We start from the raw sequence: 15,834 nt of genomic DNA on the forward strand, positions 1-15,834 counted from the left end.
GAGTCATAAACTTGTGCTTGGTAGAGGGCCTAATTTATTCCTCTTCAGACGAGCAAGGCATCTGAAATAATCCCTGACGTGACCGCAGCCCTCGCCGCTAGATTTATTACGCCTTATGAGACGTACATGACGTTGACTTTTATCGCCTTCGAGCGGGGTCTCATTTAATTGTCTCTGCAGATTACTCAAAAATAAGCAGAGATGATGTGCACTTAACATCACTTCAACATTGTGAATATTCATCACTGGGCGCAGAATTTTAGCTGAAGTAGCCTGTGTCACACAGTGCTGCAAGCGGCATATAACCTGGATGTTTCTGATGCTTGACATGAGCATTAAGCTGACCTACTTCAGCATAATATTACATTTTAGGATCAGGATGCGCTTGATTCATCTTGGTTTGTAAAAATGGGGAATTTCAATATACAGCATGTCTGGTTTTATAGTAAAAATGTCATGGGGAAAAACAATATATAATATATAACCACATTTCCCATACCTTTGCTGGAGGAAGCCAATGAAGGGGGCGACTCCTGTTCCTGGTCCGACCATTATGAAGGGCACAGACGGGTCAGAAGGAGGTCGAAAGGAGCAGTTGGGTCTCAAATTCACATGGATCTAAGGTCAGAGGCCATTAGCAAGCATTTAAAATAATGAGAGTAATTACAACAACGCTGAGAAGCCGCTCTGGGCTTACCAATCTATTAATTGATCTACTTAATATTCTTAGACATACTAAAAGGAAAACTCATGAGCTCCAGCTGGAATCCATAGAGTCTTCGGTAGAGAGGATTTACTTGCTTTAATTTAAATTAATTCCTTCATTAATCACACACAACTAGCCTAAAGCTTGTTCTTTTCTGTGTCTAACGCATTGAAATAGATTTTCCTGAGAAGTCTGAAACATGTAGTAGAAATAGGTTGAGTTGCTGAGATCTGCAACTTCATGGAAAAGCTGCACAGTTTTCAGGTATTCCTCTCCACCCCTTGCCTGCTATCGAGAACCTCTTGAACTGTAACATTTGAAGGAGAACAGGCAGTCCACCTCTCCTGGCATTTTTATAGAAACAAAACTAAGACAAAGAAGGGATGGTTAAATAATGCTAAGCAGGATTTCAACCTAGCCAGGAGGTGCACAGGTATTCTTTTCTTCCTTTGAGAAGGAGGTTACAACTTTCATAGCACCTGAGGACTAGTACTAGATAAAATGAGCATCACCACAGATTTAAAAATATATCTGCCAAAAGTTCACAACTCTGCACAATCTAGTTTCAGCTCTCCATTTTACAGTGTACTCATTACCTTTGGCAGGTCCGGGCTGCAAAAGGATTCATCCTTCTCAGGGAAAACCAGGACAGGACTGATGAGGTCAAACAGCCAACCGGTACACAAGCCTTGCCTTCCCGCAGGCCGCACAGAGCATGCTGGGAACTCGACTGTGTTGAAGACAAAATGCAGCTTGCCTGGGTGTCTGAGAAAGGAGCTGTAGAGATGGTACCACAGAGAGTTTGAGATGGAGGTAGACAGAGATAGAGGAAAACAACAGTGTGTCAGAGTGAGAGTGCAAAGAACATAGACAGTGACACGCAGGGAGATGAAGTGAAAAATAGAGTGAAATACAGAGAGAAGCAGAGGGAATACAGAAGAGTACAGAGAGGCACAAACATTACAAGGGAGGGTCAATCATCAAGAATATACAACACAGCTCGAACAAATGATTAACTCAAACCACCTTTACAAACACCTTTTGGATAGCTGCTCAAAGTGACAAGAATTTATTGACATTTAATCCAATGCCGATCGCAAATATGGACGTGACATTGAAATGTGCTTAAGAAAGATCTAAACCAGTGGCTACCATTGATTTTCTGTCTGTAAAGGGCCCCACAGCCCTGTCAGTTGAACTCATACACCACCCATCAAATAAATTGGGTGTTATTAAGCACTTCTAGTCAAAAATATTTATATTCATTTTATATTTTCATACAATCATCATTTTTTAGGCTGGTCTGGTACGTTTTGCTTTTTAATTCCCACCATCACCAGTAACAGAAGTTGAATATTTCCCTTTTAGCTAACTACATCAACTCTTTGGCCATTACTTTTAACTCATAATTTCAACCACTTATTCATTACTTTAAGCTAACTACTTCAACTGCTAAGCCATGACCTGAAGCTAACCATTTTAACTACTGGTAGTTTTCAATTAGCTTTAGCTTACTATTCTAATAATTTATCAATTCACTTTGGTTAACTTTTTTCAGCTATTGATCTACTTCAAGCTACTATCGGTATTTCAACTGTTTACCCATGATTTTTAGCTAACTATTTTGAATGTTAACCCATTACTTTACGCGAGCTATTGTAACCCTTTATCTATAACTTTAAGCTACCTCAATAGTTTAACATTATTCATTCCTTTAAGCTAACTTCTTCATGCTCAGCTAAGCTAACGTCTTTAACTGCTACTTAACTGCCACTACTTCAAGCTAACTACTTACAAGCCAACTGTTTTGCGTTTACTTTAAGCTCACAATTTCAGCTGTTTTTACATTACTTGCTAAGTATGTCAACTGTCTAATCCATGCATGCTAATAAAAGGTTTAGCCATTACTTTGAGCCCACTCTTTCATCTGTTCACCACTTTAAGCTAACTATTTCAGTCATTCATCTACTGTATAACTTTAAGCGTACTACCTAAACTGCCTAGTCATACCTTTAAACAACATATTCCAACTGTTTATTCATTACTATAAGCTTACTATTAACAGGTGTTAAAACTGAACTGGTTTGTGGGCGGTATCATCCATTAGCTTATCATAGTATCATGCCTTACAAAGATAATCATCACAGCTCACCAATTTGTAATTTTATGTGTGTTGTAGCTCTGATTGGAAATTACTCATCCACACATGATTTCAGCCTCATTCTAGACTAAAAAACACTGCCAGGAGAGAGAAAAAAAATATCTTCCTGTCTGTCTTGCTTCAATAAAACTGCCTCTCCCTCCTCTATATTCTAGTCTCACTGTTGGCTGAGGAACTCTCACGCTCTCTCATCCTTCACTCTCCAGTTCCTGTGGGCCACTGGAGACCTCTATTGACCACAGCATCAATAATGCAGGCCTCTAATGTCTCTGCACCATCTGATAAACTACAGCCACCGTCTCTCCTGTCCACTCCCTATCTCTCTGCACACACAAACACAAACACACACACACAGGCAGCTAAGTGAGGGACTAATGAGAGGAGAGGAGAAGTTTTGACATTGCGTTAGATGTTGCTGTTCCACATGTGCTTTAAAGCAAAGCTAATGGGCACTAGCTTAACAGGAAGAGCAAATCAATGACAGGCTAAGTGGGCAAAAAGATGGAACACTTGAGCCTATTTAAAATAAGCACAACTTGCTAAACACTACATAATATTTACTTCCCATCATTTGGCCATGTTTTTCACCCATTCTTAAGCTTATTACAAACTACAAATATCCACCAAAATAAAAGCACATTTAACATAGACAAAAATAGGTTCTTGCAACTATAGCTATAACATCTACAGTATATAAAACGCCAGACAGATCATTTCATTTCTAAAGTAGTTTCCACATGTCTCCAAAAACTTTGAATTCATCTGCCACACTTTATATTATTCATGGAGCCTCCCTTTGATGTTATAATAAACCCTGTCAAATGTCAGATAATTTGAAAGCTCAATCCTCCACTGTGAAGGAGATGGCAAAATAGCACATCTCTAGTGGAAAGCAATGCATTTACTTGCTGCCAATAGCAGCAAAATTTAAATATCATTATAGGAACTCTGTGTCTCGCCAAGCAGCACCAAAAAAAAAAACAATGTGGAGAATGTATTGATCTATCGTGATGAAGTCAGGGGGATAAAATATCAACTAAATGAGGATAGAGGCATCAAAGACAAAAATATGTTACAATGCCAACATAAAAATTAAACTTCTTTGTTTATTTTCTTCATAGTGTAATATTTAATTTGCATGACGTTAACGTTGGTAATCAGTAGTGAGTTTGCAAAAATGACGATGACGGTTACAGCTGGCTCGTGCGTCGTCGAAGTGGTTGCCATAGGTTACACATAATGATATGCATAGCGTCACCCTGTCCGTTAACGGGATTGGTTCCTTAGGCTGTGACGTCTCACGCCTGCCAATCTAGGCTAACATTGCCTTGGACTTTCACGTTTATTTGTAATAATTAAATGCTGTATGATTTTCAGAAATATTTTATTATGAATGCAATCAGGTTTGGAGGAAGAAAGCTTAGTGAGAGAGACCTCTGATTGGAATTAATCAGGGTAATTTAAAAACATGTAAACAAACGAGCTGAAGGAGGTAATATTTCTGTTGCAGATGAGTAAATGATGAAAGAGCTCCATCTCCGAATAAATGAGATGTATCAATTATTCTCTTAGCGCGCCATAATTCATCATCACCCTCACAAAAAGATTTAAAGACCCCCTCCAGTGAAAATCAAGTGTTGTAACCTTGTAAACATCTTCATGTGGTGTTTTTCATGTGCTACAAAGACCAGAGATCAGGGACAACATGAGCAGTCATCTCCATGGCTGGGCCTGTCTGCTTTTAAACTGCAGTGTACCAAGGACAGGCTGAACAACACGTTTCCAGATTAGCAGATTTGAGACGTCACAAACCTAAGGATCCAATCAAGTTAATGGACGGGGTGACACTATGTATATCATTATGTGCAACCTATGGCAACCACTTTCCCGATGCACGAGCCAGCTGAAACCGTCATGTATTTTTCCTACAAAACAAGGTAGATGTTTAAATTTAAACAGAAATCAATAATTATCAATGACTTCCCATATTTTCTTAAGGTTTACCTATTGTGCAGCGAGAAAAAAACTGGAGAAATAGTAAGCCTCCACGATCATGTTGGGAAAATTAGACAACCATGAGTAGTCATCGATACTTGTTAATCCCTCAACACTGCTGTTGCAAAGTTTCATGCAGGGTTTTTTTTCTGTCATCTTACCTGGCTGCTGAATAAGGCCTCGGCTGCAGTTTCGGCAAATGCTCTGAAAGGCAAGCACAACTGTCAATCACTCCGCTGTATTGCGAAGGTTGTGTTACAGAGACATCCATGACTGAGACGAGACAAAATAAGTGAAAGTCATCTCGGTCCATTGAGACTTTCCTTCTACCAATCTATCCTCAGTAACCCCCACCCAGGTAACAGTCTTGTTTCTGGGACATACTTCTATATTTGTGAAATTACTAACTCAGGGTTATGAAATCCCAAGTGTCCAGATGTGGAGCCAGTAGGAAACAGATTGCTTATGCAGACCTTATTTCAATGCCAGCCATGAAGGTGCCCTCTTTTGGGTAATATGTAGCGTGAATTACCTCCGCGAGGATGTGTCAGAGAAATCAGGGAAAACTTATTAGAGTTGGAGATAACTTTTCACCCCGTAGCAGCCGGATTTGCGATTTGCTACGCTGAGACCACCACCAACTTTTAGATGAGGGCAAAATGAGTGATTGAGAATTCTGTGATGTACTTTCTTACACTTTGTTTGTATCTCGGTGATAGATGAACCTGGAGAAATAAAGCTGCACCATATGCACCAGATGAGGCCGTACAACAACACATTTTTCTGCTAAATTGCTTGGAAAGACAAACAGCTGGACTTAATCTGCTCTCTCCTCTCTTTCTGGATTTCTCTGACATCCAAACAGCTCAGGGTGTTAGCAAGACAGCTCGGCACTTTGACATCCATTTCATCTCCTTGAGCTGGGATGTTTGGGTTTTTTAAGTGGTGATGCACAGCACACTTGAAAGCGAGTTTTAGAGAGGGTTTTGAACAAAAGTAAAGTGAAGTTGTCGATTTAAGATTTCACCCACATTCCTCAAGATACTAGAAGACCAAGCATTAAAGAAGAGCAGGCTAATGGCAACCGAAACTGCATGAATCCAAGATGATACCTTTGGAAATATAAGGAGTTATAAATTATGTTGAATCTGTTTTAGTGAGGATTTTTATGCACCCAGATAAAAGTCTGTACTTCCATACTTCATTTTGAATTTAGATCGTACTTAAGTCTGAAAGAAGAGACATGATTTGTTCAATGTGTCATATCAGTGATAGAGAAAATGTTGGTGTTTTCAGCCATTCACAGAAAACATGAGGTAATGAGGTGCTTCAAGAACGCTTGGTAGATGGGGGAGAAAGTGTCTCGTACACTTATGGCATTTATCAGTTATATTCCTTTTCTGATGTTCAGTGTACAACAACACAAAAACAGAATATTCAAAATAATTTAAGCCCCTTTTATGTTTTGTCTTCTATGTAAAACGCAGGGAGGCGGAAAGGTGGGATGAAGTCGTTCCGCCTCCGAGCTGGCATCGGAGGCAGTAAGTAAAGGATAATGTATAGTGAGCAGGTTGTTATCGCATAATAAAACACCTACGGCTTTTTACCTGATTTGGAAAATATTTTATTGATTTAAAAATAGTCCGTTATACTCACAGTTAGAGCCGCATCCATAGCAACTGTTAACTCTAGCCTTCTTAAAATTAGCTAACCAAGCTGTTATTACTCACATTAAATGGAAACACACCACTGACCTGTCTGAGGTTTTCTGTCTCGTCACCGTCAGAGTCTGTTGACATTTTCTTTTCCATTCACCGTCTTTAAACACCGCCGTATCCCGTACTGTGTTCTGTTAAAGTGTTTACTTCATGTGCCGTCTTCAGTTTTGTAGATCTCTCTGTCGTAGCCTTCAGTGTTTGCATCTTTTAAAATGTATTTCTTTTTCTCTGCCGTTTTGTCTCTTTTCTTTTTTTCCCTCTGTAAACAGACCAACGTCAGATTTACCGGACTTCTTTTGTCGGATTGATATGACTACAGTTGGTCCTCTGGATTGTGTGATTAGAGCTACATCCCTAGCAACAGTCTGTTCTTCATAGCAATGGTCTGTTATCGAGAAATAACAGACCTGTGATTAACCAATCAAAATCAAGTATTTAACACAGCCGTGTAATACAGAGGCCAAACGGAGTCAGCGTAAACAGCGGAGTTGGCAGGTTTGTTTACACCTCGCGCACGTTTTGCTTCCACAATAAAAACACACACTAGGGCGGCTTTACGCCGATGTTGCTTAGTGTAAAATGGCAGAGGCGGCATAACGACGGAACTTCATTACAGCGCTGTGGCGGAATTGCAATGTACACAGGGCTATAGAAGTTGATGTTATGTTTTAACTGTATTTTGTTAGATTTTTACTCAATCATTTTGTATTGCCCATTATGCCCATTATAATAGATAATACATTAAAATCCCAACGGAATGTATTGGGATGCTGTATATTCAAATAACACAACCAAAGATGCAAAGCTTACTATCATATGAGAGTAAAAACTGTGATTCTTCACATTTGAGAAGCTAGCCTCAGAGAATAGTTGGCACTGTATCTTGAAGCAGAATTACAACGATTCATCTGTTAACAAAATAGTTGCTGATTCATTTTCTGTCAATCCACTAACTGATCGCATTTTTGCAGATCTATTTTTAAGTTTGATGTTTGCAGCACATTGGGCCAGATGTTTGGCCTGGCATGGAAAATGAAAACTAACTTTTATGAGGAGAACTTTAATACGGAAAAAGAAGCTCAAATTATTAAACATGGATCCCCAAATGTATTAATGACCGGAGGGCAGGCAGATTTACAAGGAGAGCCAAGATTACACGTCGGCCTTGCTCTGATATAATCAATATGCTCGTGCTGTAGATGCAACTCACAGTAACACATTTGTAAATAAATCTTCAGAAATAATTAGGAAGAAGCCGCAATGGGTGAAAAACATTATTCATGTTTCTTATAAAAAGGAGGAGAAGTAACCCCAGAGGGCTAAATCATCACATCCAGGAATCCTTTCCATCAGAGGAAACACACACCTCTCCATCAGAGGGTGTATCATGTACGCTAACGCGATCCTCTGCAGCTGCACGCTGCTCGAGCTGCTGCTTTTCTATCTCAGAGTGACAGCACATGTCCGAAACAGAGGACGATCAATCCATCATCTCACATCGCTGCGCCATGATGATACTGCGGGTGGATACAACGGATATATCACTTTTAAAACCTCTGAGTGCTTTTTTTTTTTATTGTTGCAGTGAGTGGATTCAGGACACATCGTAAAATATGTATTGCAAAAGAAGGTCTCTGTTCCAACAAATACAGTCTCAGGGTCCCCGATATGTTTTTCAGAAATGAGCATTTTCGGGGGTATCATCGATCATACCGCACAACAATATCATCTATTCCATCTCAGAAGTCTCTCTGTGCTGCAATTTATATGCATAGGTACCGTTTTAGTGGAACAAAATGAGATAGCAATGTGGGTGAACATAAAAGTTTTACTTCTAAAAGATATATGGATAGTTTCTTTGGTGCAGACGGTGTAAAGAGAGAATTAGGGAGGTTGTAAGCATTAAAGATGAACTCTCCCCGGGAAGGTTTCTTTTTAAAGCCTGCAAATAGCTGATTTCACATTACTTCTGTTAAAAGGGGCTTGCAAGCTCACGGCTTCTCACAATCATTTAAGGAAAGTTTTCCACGGCGTTTTATAAGATCTCCAACGACTAAAGATGGAATTATACGTGATGTGCAGAGCTCGTCTGGAGGGAGAGAGCACAGGGACGCATTAGCCTTACTGTCGTTTGCTTTCTTCCACAGGTCGCGATTGTGCTTAAGAAGAAATAAAGAATAAAACTGCACCCTGCTACAGTTTCATCTGAGCCCTGCGGTAAAGTAAAATTGAAAAAGATGCTCATGGACAGCATTCAGCTCCCCGGGGCTGTGACCCCAAACTTTTCATCTGAAACAATGGTCCATATAACAAGAGAGCTGACTCTAGGAGGAAGGTATCTTTCTCAATTTATGCCCAGCATTAACTTTTGTACCCCGCCTGCACTTGTCCAAAGACACCTGGGCTTACACACATCTCTCCTCATTATTTATAGTTAGTGTATAACAACATAAACTCTGATCAGCAAACACGTCCCCTTCCCTTCGCTCGGGGTAATGAACCACGTAAGGTGCAAAAATGCAGCAGTGCGCTTTAACTCTCTGAGTCAGAGTTGACCATTAACCTACGCTCCAAACTGACCTCGCATGCTTGTGTCCTTGCAAAGCTTGGTGGCTCACCAACAAACGGACCTCACTGTCCCTCAAACAACAGCTGTTGCCCCCGCAGGGCCTCCGGCGGCACATTATTCACGAGGGCACGGTCGCCCGATTCCCCAATTTCTGCATCAGTTCACCACGAAAAAGGTGCTGCGGTTGGCAAGTCGACCAAAAATAAGCGACGCTGGGGTAGGCCGAGAGCTGTGACGCAGCTGTTTTAGAGGACAACTCAACTTGCATGTTAAGCTGTAGCCAACTAATTTCACTGTCTGTTAAGTTTCAGTCAAAGCTTATTAGATCCATACTGAATGGCCGGCCAACTATCTTAATGAGCTGAGAGAAAATGTTAGTTTTTCTGCAGACGGTTGGCTCAAGGGGTCAAGGGAGAGATGGCGGAGATGGCCGACAGCAGCGAAAAAATGATCAATATTATTAGCAGGGAGAGAAATAATGAATGAACAGTGAAAGTTTCTCTGGACTTGCAGCTACAATATTGCTTTACATCCACAGATAGTGTGACGGAGTGGGGCAACATGTACTTAAATTTGAGACAGGGAAATTAGTTTTGATCCTTTGGGGAGCCTTCTGGTGTAAACCGTCTGACCATTCAGGATAATTAAATGCTCCGACTAAATCAGCCTCCAGACCGGGCTCACAAAGCTGCCTTTTCTGGGGCTACAGTGACCCCTATTGGACGACACAGGCTCACACAGAAGCACCTGCCTGCATAACAAACAGACTTTATAAAAGACCTCCGGTTATTTAAAGTGATCAGAAGTTATTTATTCCACTGATAAGAGGTCAGGTGAAGTCTAAATCCCAATGTCATGCCAATCACTGTAATTCCCAACTTGCCTCAAGCCACAATAAATTAGATTTAATTAAATGTGCATCAATTATAATATTAAATGTGCTTTTAAAAACAACCTGATCTTAAAAAGAAGCCTGCTTTGCCACTGGATAAATGTGATGCACAAAATAAAGAAGTACAAAAGATGAAAAATTAATTGAGATGTTTGTTACTGTCAGATTTTCTTCAAGCTGCCTGTTATGCAACACATCCTACAAGGATAGCCTTTTACGATGAACTCGGGGAGTCTTTTTGGCAGTAGAACTGACTGAGTGAGTGAGTTAGATAATAACAAGTTGGCATTCTGACCTATGAGGAGGCTGAGAGGAGGCGAGCATGATGGGAAGGCCGCGAGTAGCTCCAACACGCTGAGGCTCGGGTCCCTCACATGCAGGTTGTAGTCTGCTGCGCCTTGTTTGCTGCAGAGCTCCTGCAGTCGCCGCCTCTGCGCGCTGTCCCCAGTATGCTCCACCAGCGCTCGGACAAAGGCCTGATGGAGAGACAGGAAGCGAATGTTACATGGTTTAAAGCTGTTCAAACATCTGTCAGCGGCAATAGTCATTAATTTTTCCAACTTTAGTGACTTAAGTTCCCATCATTAGAGACGTTTAATACATTTTCTCACACTTCAGGATCAGCCATAACATTATGACCACCTGCCTAATATTGTGTATGTCCCCCTTTTGCCGTCAAACAGCCCTGACCCATCGAGGCATGGACTCCACTAGACCTCTGAAGGTGTGCTGAGGTATCTGGCACCAAGACGTTAGCAGCAGATCCTTTAAGTCCTGTAAGTTGCGAGGTGGGGCCTCCATGGATCGGACTTGTTTGTCCAGCACATCCCACAGATGCTCGATTGGATCGAGATCTAGGGAGTTAGGAGGCCAAGTCAACACCTTGAACTCGTTGTCGTGTTCCTCAAACCATTCCTGAGCCATGTTTGCAGTGTGGCAGGGCGCTTTATCCTGCTGAAAGAGGCCACTGCCGTTAGGGAATACTGTGTCCATAAAGGGGTATACATGGTCTGCATCAATGTTTAGGTAGGTGGTACGAGTCAAAGTAACATCCGCATTAATGGCAGGACCCAAGGTATCCCAGCAGAACATTTCCCAAAGCATCACACTGCCTCCGCCGGCTCACCTTCTTCCCATAGTACATCCTGGTGTCATGCCAGGTGAGAGACGCACACGCACCCGGCTGTCCACATCATGTAAAAGAAAACGTGATTCGTCAGACCAGGCCACCTTCTTCTGTCGCGCCGTGGTCCAGGTCTGATGCTCACGTGTCCATTGGCGCTGCTTTCTGCGGTGGACAGGGGTCAGCATGGGCACCCTGAGCGATATGAAGCAAACTGCAGAACCAGCTTTAGCTGTTTCAGCAGTTTGAGCTACAGTAGCTCTTCTGTTGGATCGGACCACACGGGCCAGCTTTCGCTCCCCACGTGCCTCAATGAGCCTTGGCTGACCTGGTCGCTGGTTCACCTGTATTCCTTCCATGGACCACTTGTCATTGGCCACAATGTTATGGCTGATTGGTGTATAATATGAAAGACTTCTAGGTACAGTAAAACTGTAAAGGTAAAGGATTTTAAACACCAGCCTAGATATGGATCGCAGCCGTTTTATTACGCACTTTCTGCCCCCATAAAATCGCCATTTAGTTTTAAAAGCTCTTAAAGACACTGATAGACTAGCAGAGGCAAAGAGGCATCCTTATAAACGATCAAAATCAATTAATGCAATCAATTACTGAGATAAATATACAAAAGCTGCTGCTGTTTAACTACCGTGGCTTCAATTACTGTTAATCTTTTTGTTGGCTTTGATGGAGATTAACAGGATTAAAAGCCTCGTGAAGGAATATTGAAAATCAACTCTTGGATTGATTTTACTTCAGCCCGCAATCATCCATTTCGCTGATATAGTAATCACAAGTCCTGAATATTTGTCATGCATAAGTGTTCGGTATAATTTCAGTGATTAATTAGAGTTTATGAGTGCATGTAAGGAGAAATTAGTGGCATGTACTCGTAGCTAACACTGGAAGACTTATCCGCCCAATCCTCCACTCAGTCCTTTACGGACAACTCCACCACTAGCGTCAAAAAATAGTGCCTGTATTAGGTGCAGTCTTTCAGTAATAACATTCATATTTGTCTCAGTAGAAAAGGCGAGCCAGGTATATGCCAAGTATCTCGTTACGTATTTAATGATTATGTATATTGTATTATTGGGAATTGTACTCGGTAAAAGGCTGAGGTCATTTTCTTTCACTCCTAAAAATCATGGAGGATAAAGATTATAGAGGTCGTAAATGCTTTAGTAGAACAGATTAACTGCTTGTGTTACACAGACAGGTGTTGTAATATAAAAATTTAACTGCCTTGTGAGTCTGTGGACAACTGTTTGACCCGAAAACTCTTATTTATGCAGGAATTTAACAGCAGAGGGGAAAAAAGGAGGCTGCACAAGTCTTCCACTGAAGCTGTAGCTGTTTTAATTATGATGTCATAAAGTTTTCAGACACATAATCAATTTAATATGGATAGCTGAAAAGCTGCTCTAATAAAATCAGTGCAGAAATCAGGAGTTATGTTTCCATAATGTCTCTTAATTCATCCTCCTGACCAAGTTATCTTCACTTTTTCACATATTTAGAAACTAAATGTAAGCGACTCTGCATGCTGAGCGAGCTGTACTTAAGAGATTGTGTTATTAAAAAGGCAATTGGATTGCCGCCATATTTTGACATTAAACAAATTGTCTTCCTCTTGTCATTCAGCGTGCTGTTTACACAGAGCAGTGAGCTAATGATTAAGCCGGCGCTGGAGGCAAATTAATGGTTTTCATTTAGGTTGGACTGTAATGTTTTTATTAAACGAGGAGTTTAACTTGCAAAGTAAAAAATGAGGGTTTCATTTTCTGGAAATATGAACTTTAGGGGTAGAGATACTTAGTTAGCTTCTGTCGCTGGAGTTATAGTATTTTAAAGAATACTGCAATTGTTAGAGAATAAGGTAAAACTAGGCCCAGCCTAATCTCTATTTTAGGCGTGCGACAGGATTTTAGTACAGGAAGTGTTCTGGTTTCCGTTTGTAGTCCGAGTAGTATTGACCAATCATGTATCAGGAGGCTGCGGCGTATGCAGGAAAAACTGTATATATGGAGAGCAAAAGCAAATAAACGATTTACCTTATTAATCTCTATAAACTGACATCTGCATGCTAACAGCTAACAATCTGCTCGAGATCAAAAATTCAACTTGAGATAAATTCCTTTGACGCTGTGTTGCGAATGCCGTTAAGCGTTTAGATTTCCCCGACTTCCTTAAATGCATCAGAAATGATCGATCCGACCTCCGTTCAACAAACCAGCATTTTAAAAGTAGTTTTCTTCTCCTGATGAGGGCAGACCTGACAAAGCTTCATTTTTACTTTTTATAAATCTGCATCATGATATTTTCGGCAAACTTAAGACCCGTTAATTAAAGTAAATTACAAGAAAAACTGTTTATTTTTCGGGTTCAAACCGCTGAAGTTAGCCAGAGTGAAGCCTCTGTCTAACTTACTATTTACAGTGAAACTGAGACTCACCAGAAACAGATGAACGAGTGCTCCTCTGGGGAATTTAATGAACTAAGAAATTATGGCGTTTATTTTTCTGACATATCTGGAGGGTGAAGTTCGCCTCACTTTGGATCTGAACACACGATCACTTCTCAAGTTGCTAATTGAACTGTAAACAATGCAGCGCACGGAGAAGGAAGCCTTGGCTGAAAGTTCTTGTCCAGAACGCCTTCAATGTTAACCGTTGCTCCCAGAGGCTATTTCACCGTCAGAATAATAGCCGATGGGTTCCGAGATTGGGCCCACCCGAGCTCAAAATTGTGGCCATTTGAAATTTCCACACACCATATGTGTTAATCTCCTCTGCCACAGAGGACCAGGCAAGTGATGATAAAGGCGAGTTTAATGATAACTTTCGCTTAGGTCCTACACTTAGGTAATTCATTCCTGCCTGTGCATATCAAACCAAACTATAAACCTGTTCAAATCTTAGGACCATACCTTCTCCTGACAGACAATTAGTGTGTCCATATGCCTGTTCAGTAAGTTAAGCAAAGTAAAATAAATGGGAAACTTCTCTCATAGCTTTGACAGCTCAGATGAAAGCATCGTGCTCTGGAGAGAAAAACATGACATCTAATAAAATATCTTCCATCTTATGAAGCTGAAAACAACAGGTTGGATATCACACTGAAAAATGGCTTAGATAGTGTAATTAGAGTAATTTGCTGCGGCATGTGTTGGCAATATAGTACCTTCTTAGGAACGCTTCTGATCTCTAGACACCGTGTGAGCAGGTACAGCAGAGAAATGTCCTGAGGGATGAAGGGTGGAACCTGGGCACCTATAACCAGAGAGGAGAGAGCATTTTTAAATGGTAATATTAAGGTAGATAGAAGAATCAAAACATAAGAATACTGTTAGTTGACTGAAATTGTACAAATGTACAAAAGTACTTAAAGTAAAAGTTACTTAGTTACTTTCCCAAACAAATGTTGCCATGGTTACCTTACACATGCTATGCAAATGAAATAAAATGAAACTTTGTTATTTTCAAACCTGGGCCATATGTTTACATGTTTTGGTGTCAAAATGACAGAGTAAGATCCTTTGTTGAACCAGAAACAGCAGTTATATAGCTCTCCTCAGAGCCACCAGACTCCACTGACAAAAACAGTAATTTTACCTCGCGGAACACAGGACTTGCTGATGGTATACCGCTGCCTCGATCGGTTAGTTTGTTTGTGTTATTGTGTGGTGTTTTATAGTGATAGTTCAGTTCCAAACTAACGTGTGTAACGACGTGTAACGAGGCAGCGGTAGACCAGCAAGTCCTGTGTTCTGTGAGGTAAAATTACTGTTTTTGTTGATGGAGTCTGGTGGCTTTGTAGAGAGCGGTCGAACGGCTATTTCTGGTTATACAAAAAACTTCCTTCAGTCTGTGTCAAACTGTGGTGTTCTTCTGTCCCAATCATGGTTCACTAATGTTTTTGGGCTAGTAGTTGCAGCCCAGCTCTCCTTCTTCGCTTTGGACTCGGTTAAAAATAACCGGCACCTCTGTTTTGCTGCGATGCATGACACTTTGATCTGCTTGGCCTGTTTTTGATGTGATGCATTTGATTGGTGTCTGGTCCAAGTCAGTGTTCTCTCTAGCTCGCAATACCCATGGATAGATGTTATACTCAGTAACGGATGGATGTACAAATGTAGTGTATCACTTTCCTTCATTTAAAACAGACCTAAGTAAAAGGAAAATGACTGACTTTGTACACGAAAAAGCTACTCAATTACAGTAACGTGAGTACTTGTAATTCGTTACTTTCACCACTGCTTTTCAAGAGTACCTTTACTACATATTTACCTTTTTTCTTAGTGTCTTTACGCAGAGATATGTGTACTCGGTGGTTCCTCTGGTCATGAAGGCCCAATCTGTGAAGCAAGTCCTCCACCTCAGCGGCCCTGTTTGGGCAGAACACATCAAACGAATCCCCTGGCTGATAGGTCATCGTCGGGTAAGCCTACGAATGAAACAGACGCATCTATAGCTCAAAATCCATCATACTGCATTTTTACAAATATGTCAAAAATTTGCATTAATCTGTCAAGCTTACAGAGATGTCCAGCTCTAACAGAAGGGCCTTTTTAACTGAATCTCCTCGGGTCAGCTGAACTGCCTTGGATATGGGAACCTCATGAAGAGCCTCTTTGTTAAGCAGTCCAACACTCTGAAGGGAAACATTTG

The 15,834-nt window shown here is 40.9% G+C and overlaps 1 protein-coding gene across 1 annotated transcript in view; it reads right to left on the reverse strand.

The window, feature by feature from the left end:
- The window catches only part of mtrr (5-methyltetrahydrofolate-homocysteine methyltransferase reductase), a 31,041-nt gene that overhangs the window by 13,231 nt on the left and 1,976 nt on the right, over positions 1–15,834 (reverse strand). Inside the window, exons 6-12 of the mRNA XM_069667346.1 lie at positions 15,704–15,817; positions 15,454–15,610; positions 14,348–14,436; positions 10,337–10,517; positions 5,024–5,066; positions 1,303–1,483; positions 500–618 (exon numbers count right to left, since the gene is read on the reverse strand). Coding sequence (XP_069523447.1) covers positions 500–618; positions 1,303–1,483; positions 5,024–5,066; positions 10,337–10,517; positions 14,348–14,436; positions 15,454–15,610; positions 15,704–15,817 — 884 coding nt within the window. The remainder of the gene's footprint in view (positions 1–499; positions 619–1,302; positions 1,484–5,023; positions 5,067–10,336; positions 10,518–14,347; positions 14,437–15,453; positions 15,611–15,703; positions 15,818–15,834) is intronic.

This window comes from Semicossyphus pulcher, unplaced genomic scaffold (genome assembly GCF_022749685.1).
Source record: "Semicossyphus pulcher isolate SPU_LCO1_2020_fin unplaced genomic scaffold, fSemPul1.0.p SCAF_18, whole genome shotgun sequence".
In the NCBI taxonomy this organism is placed as follows: Eukaryota; Metazoa; Chordata; class Actinopteri; order Labriformes; family Labridae; genus Semicossyphus; species Semicossyphus pulcher.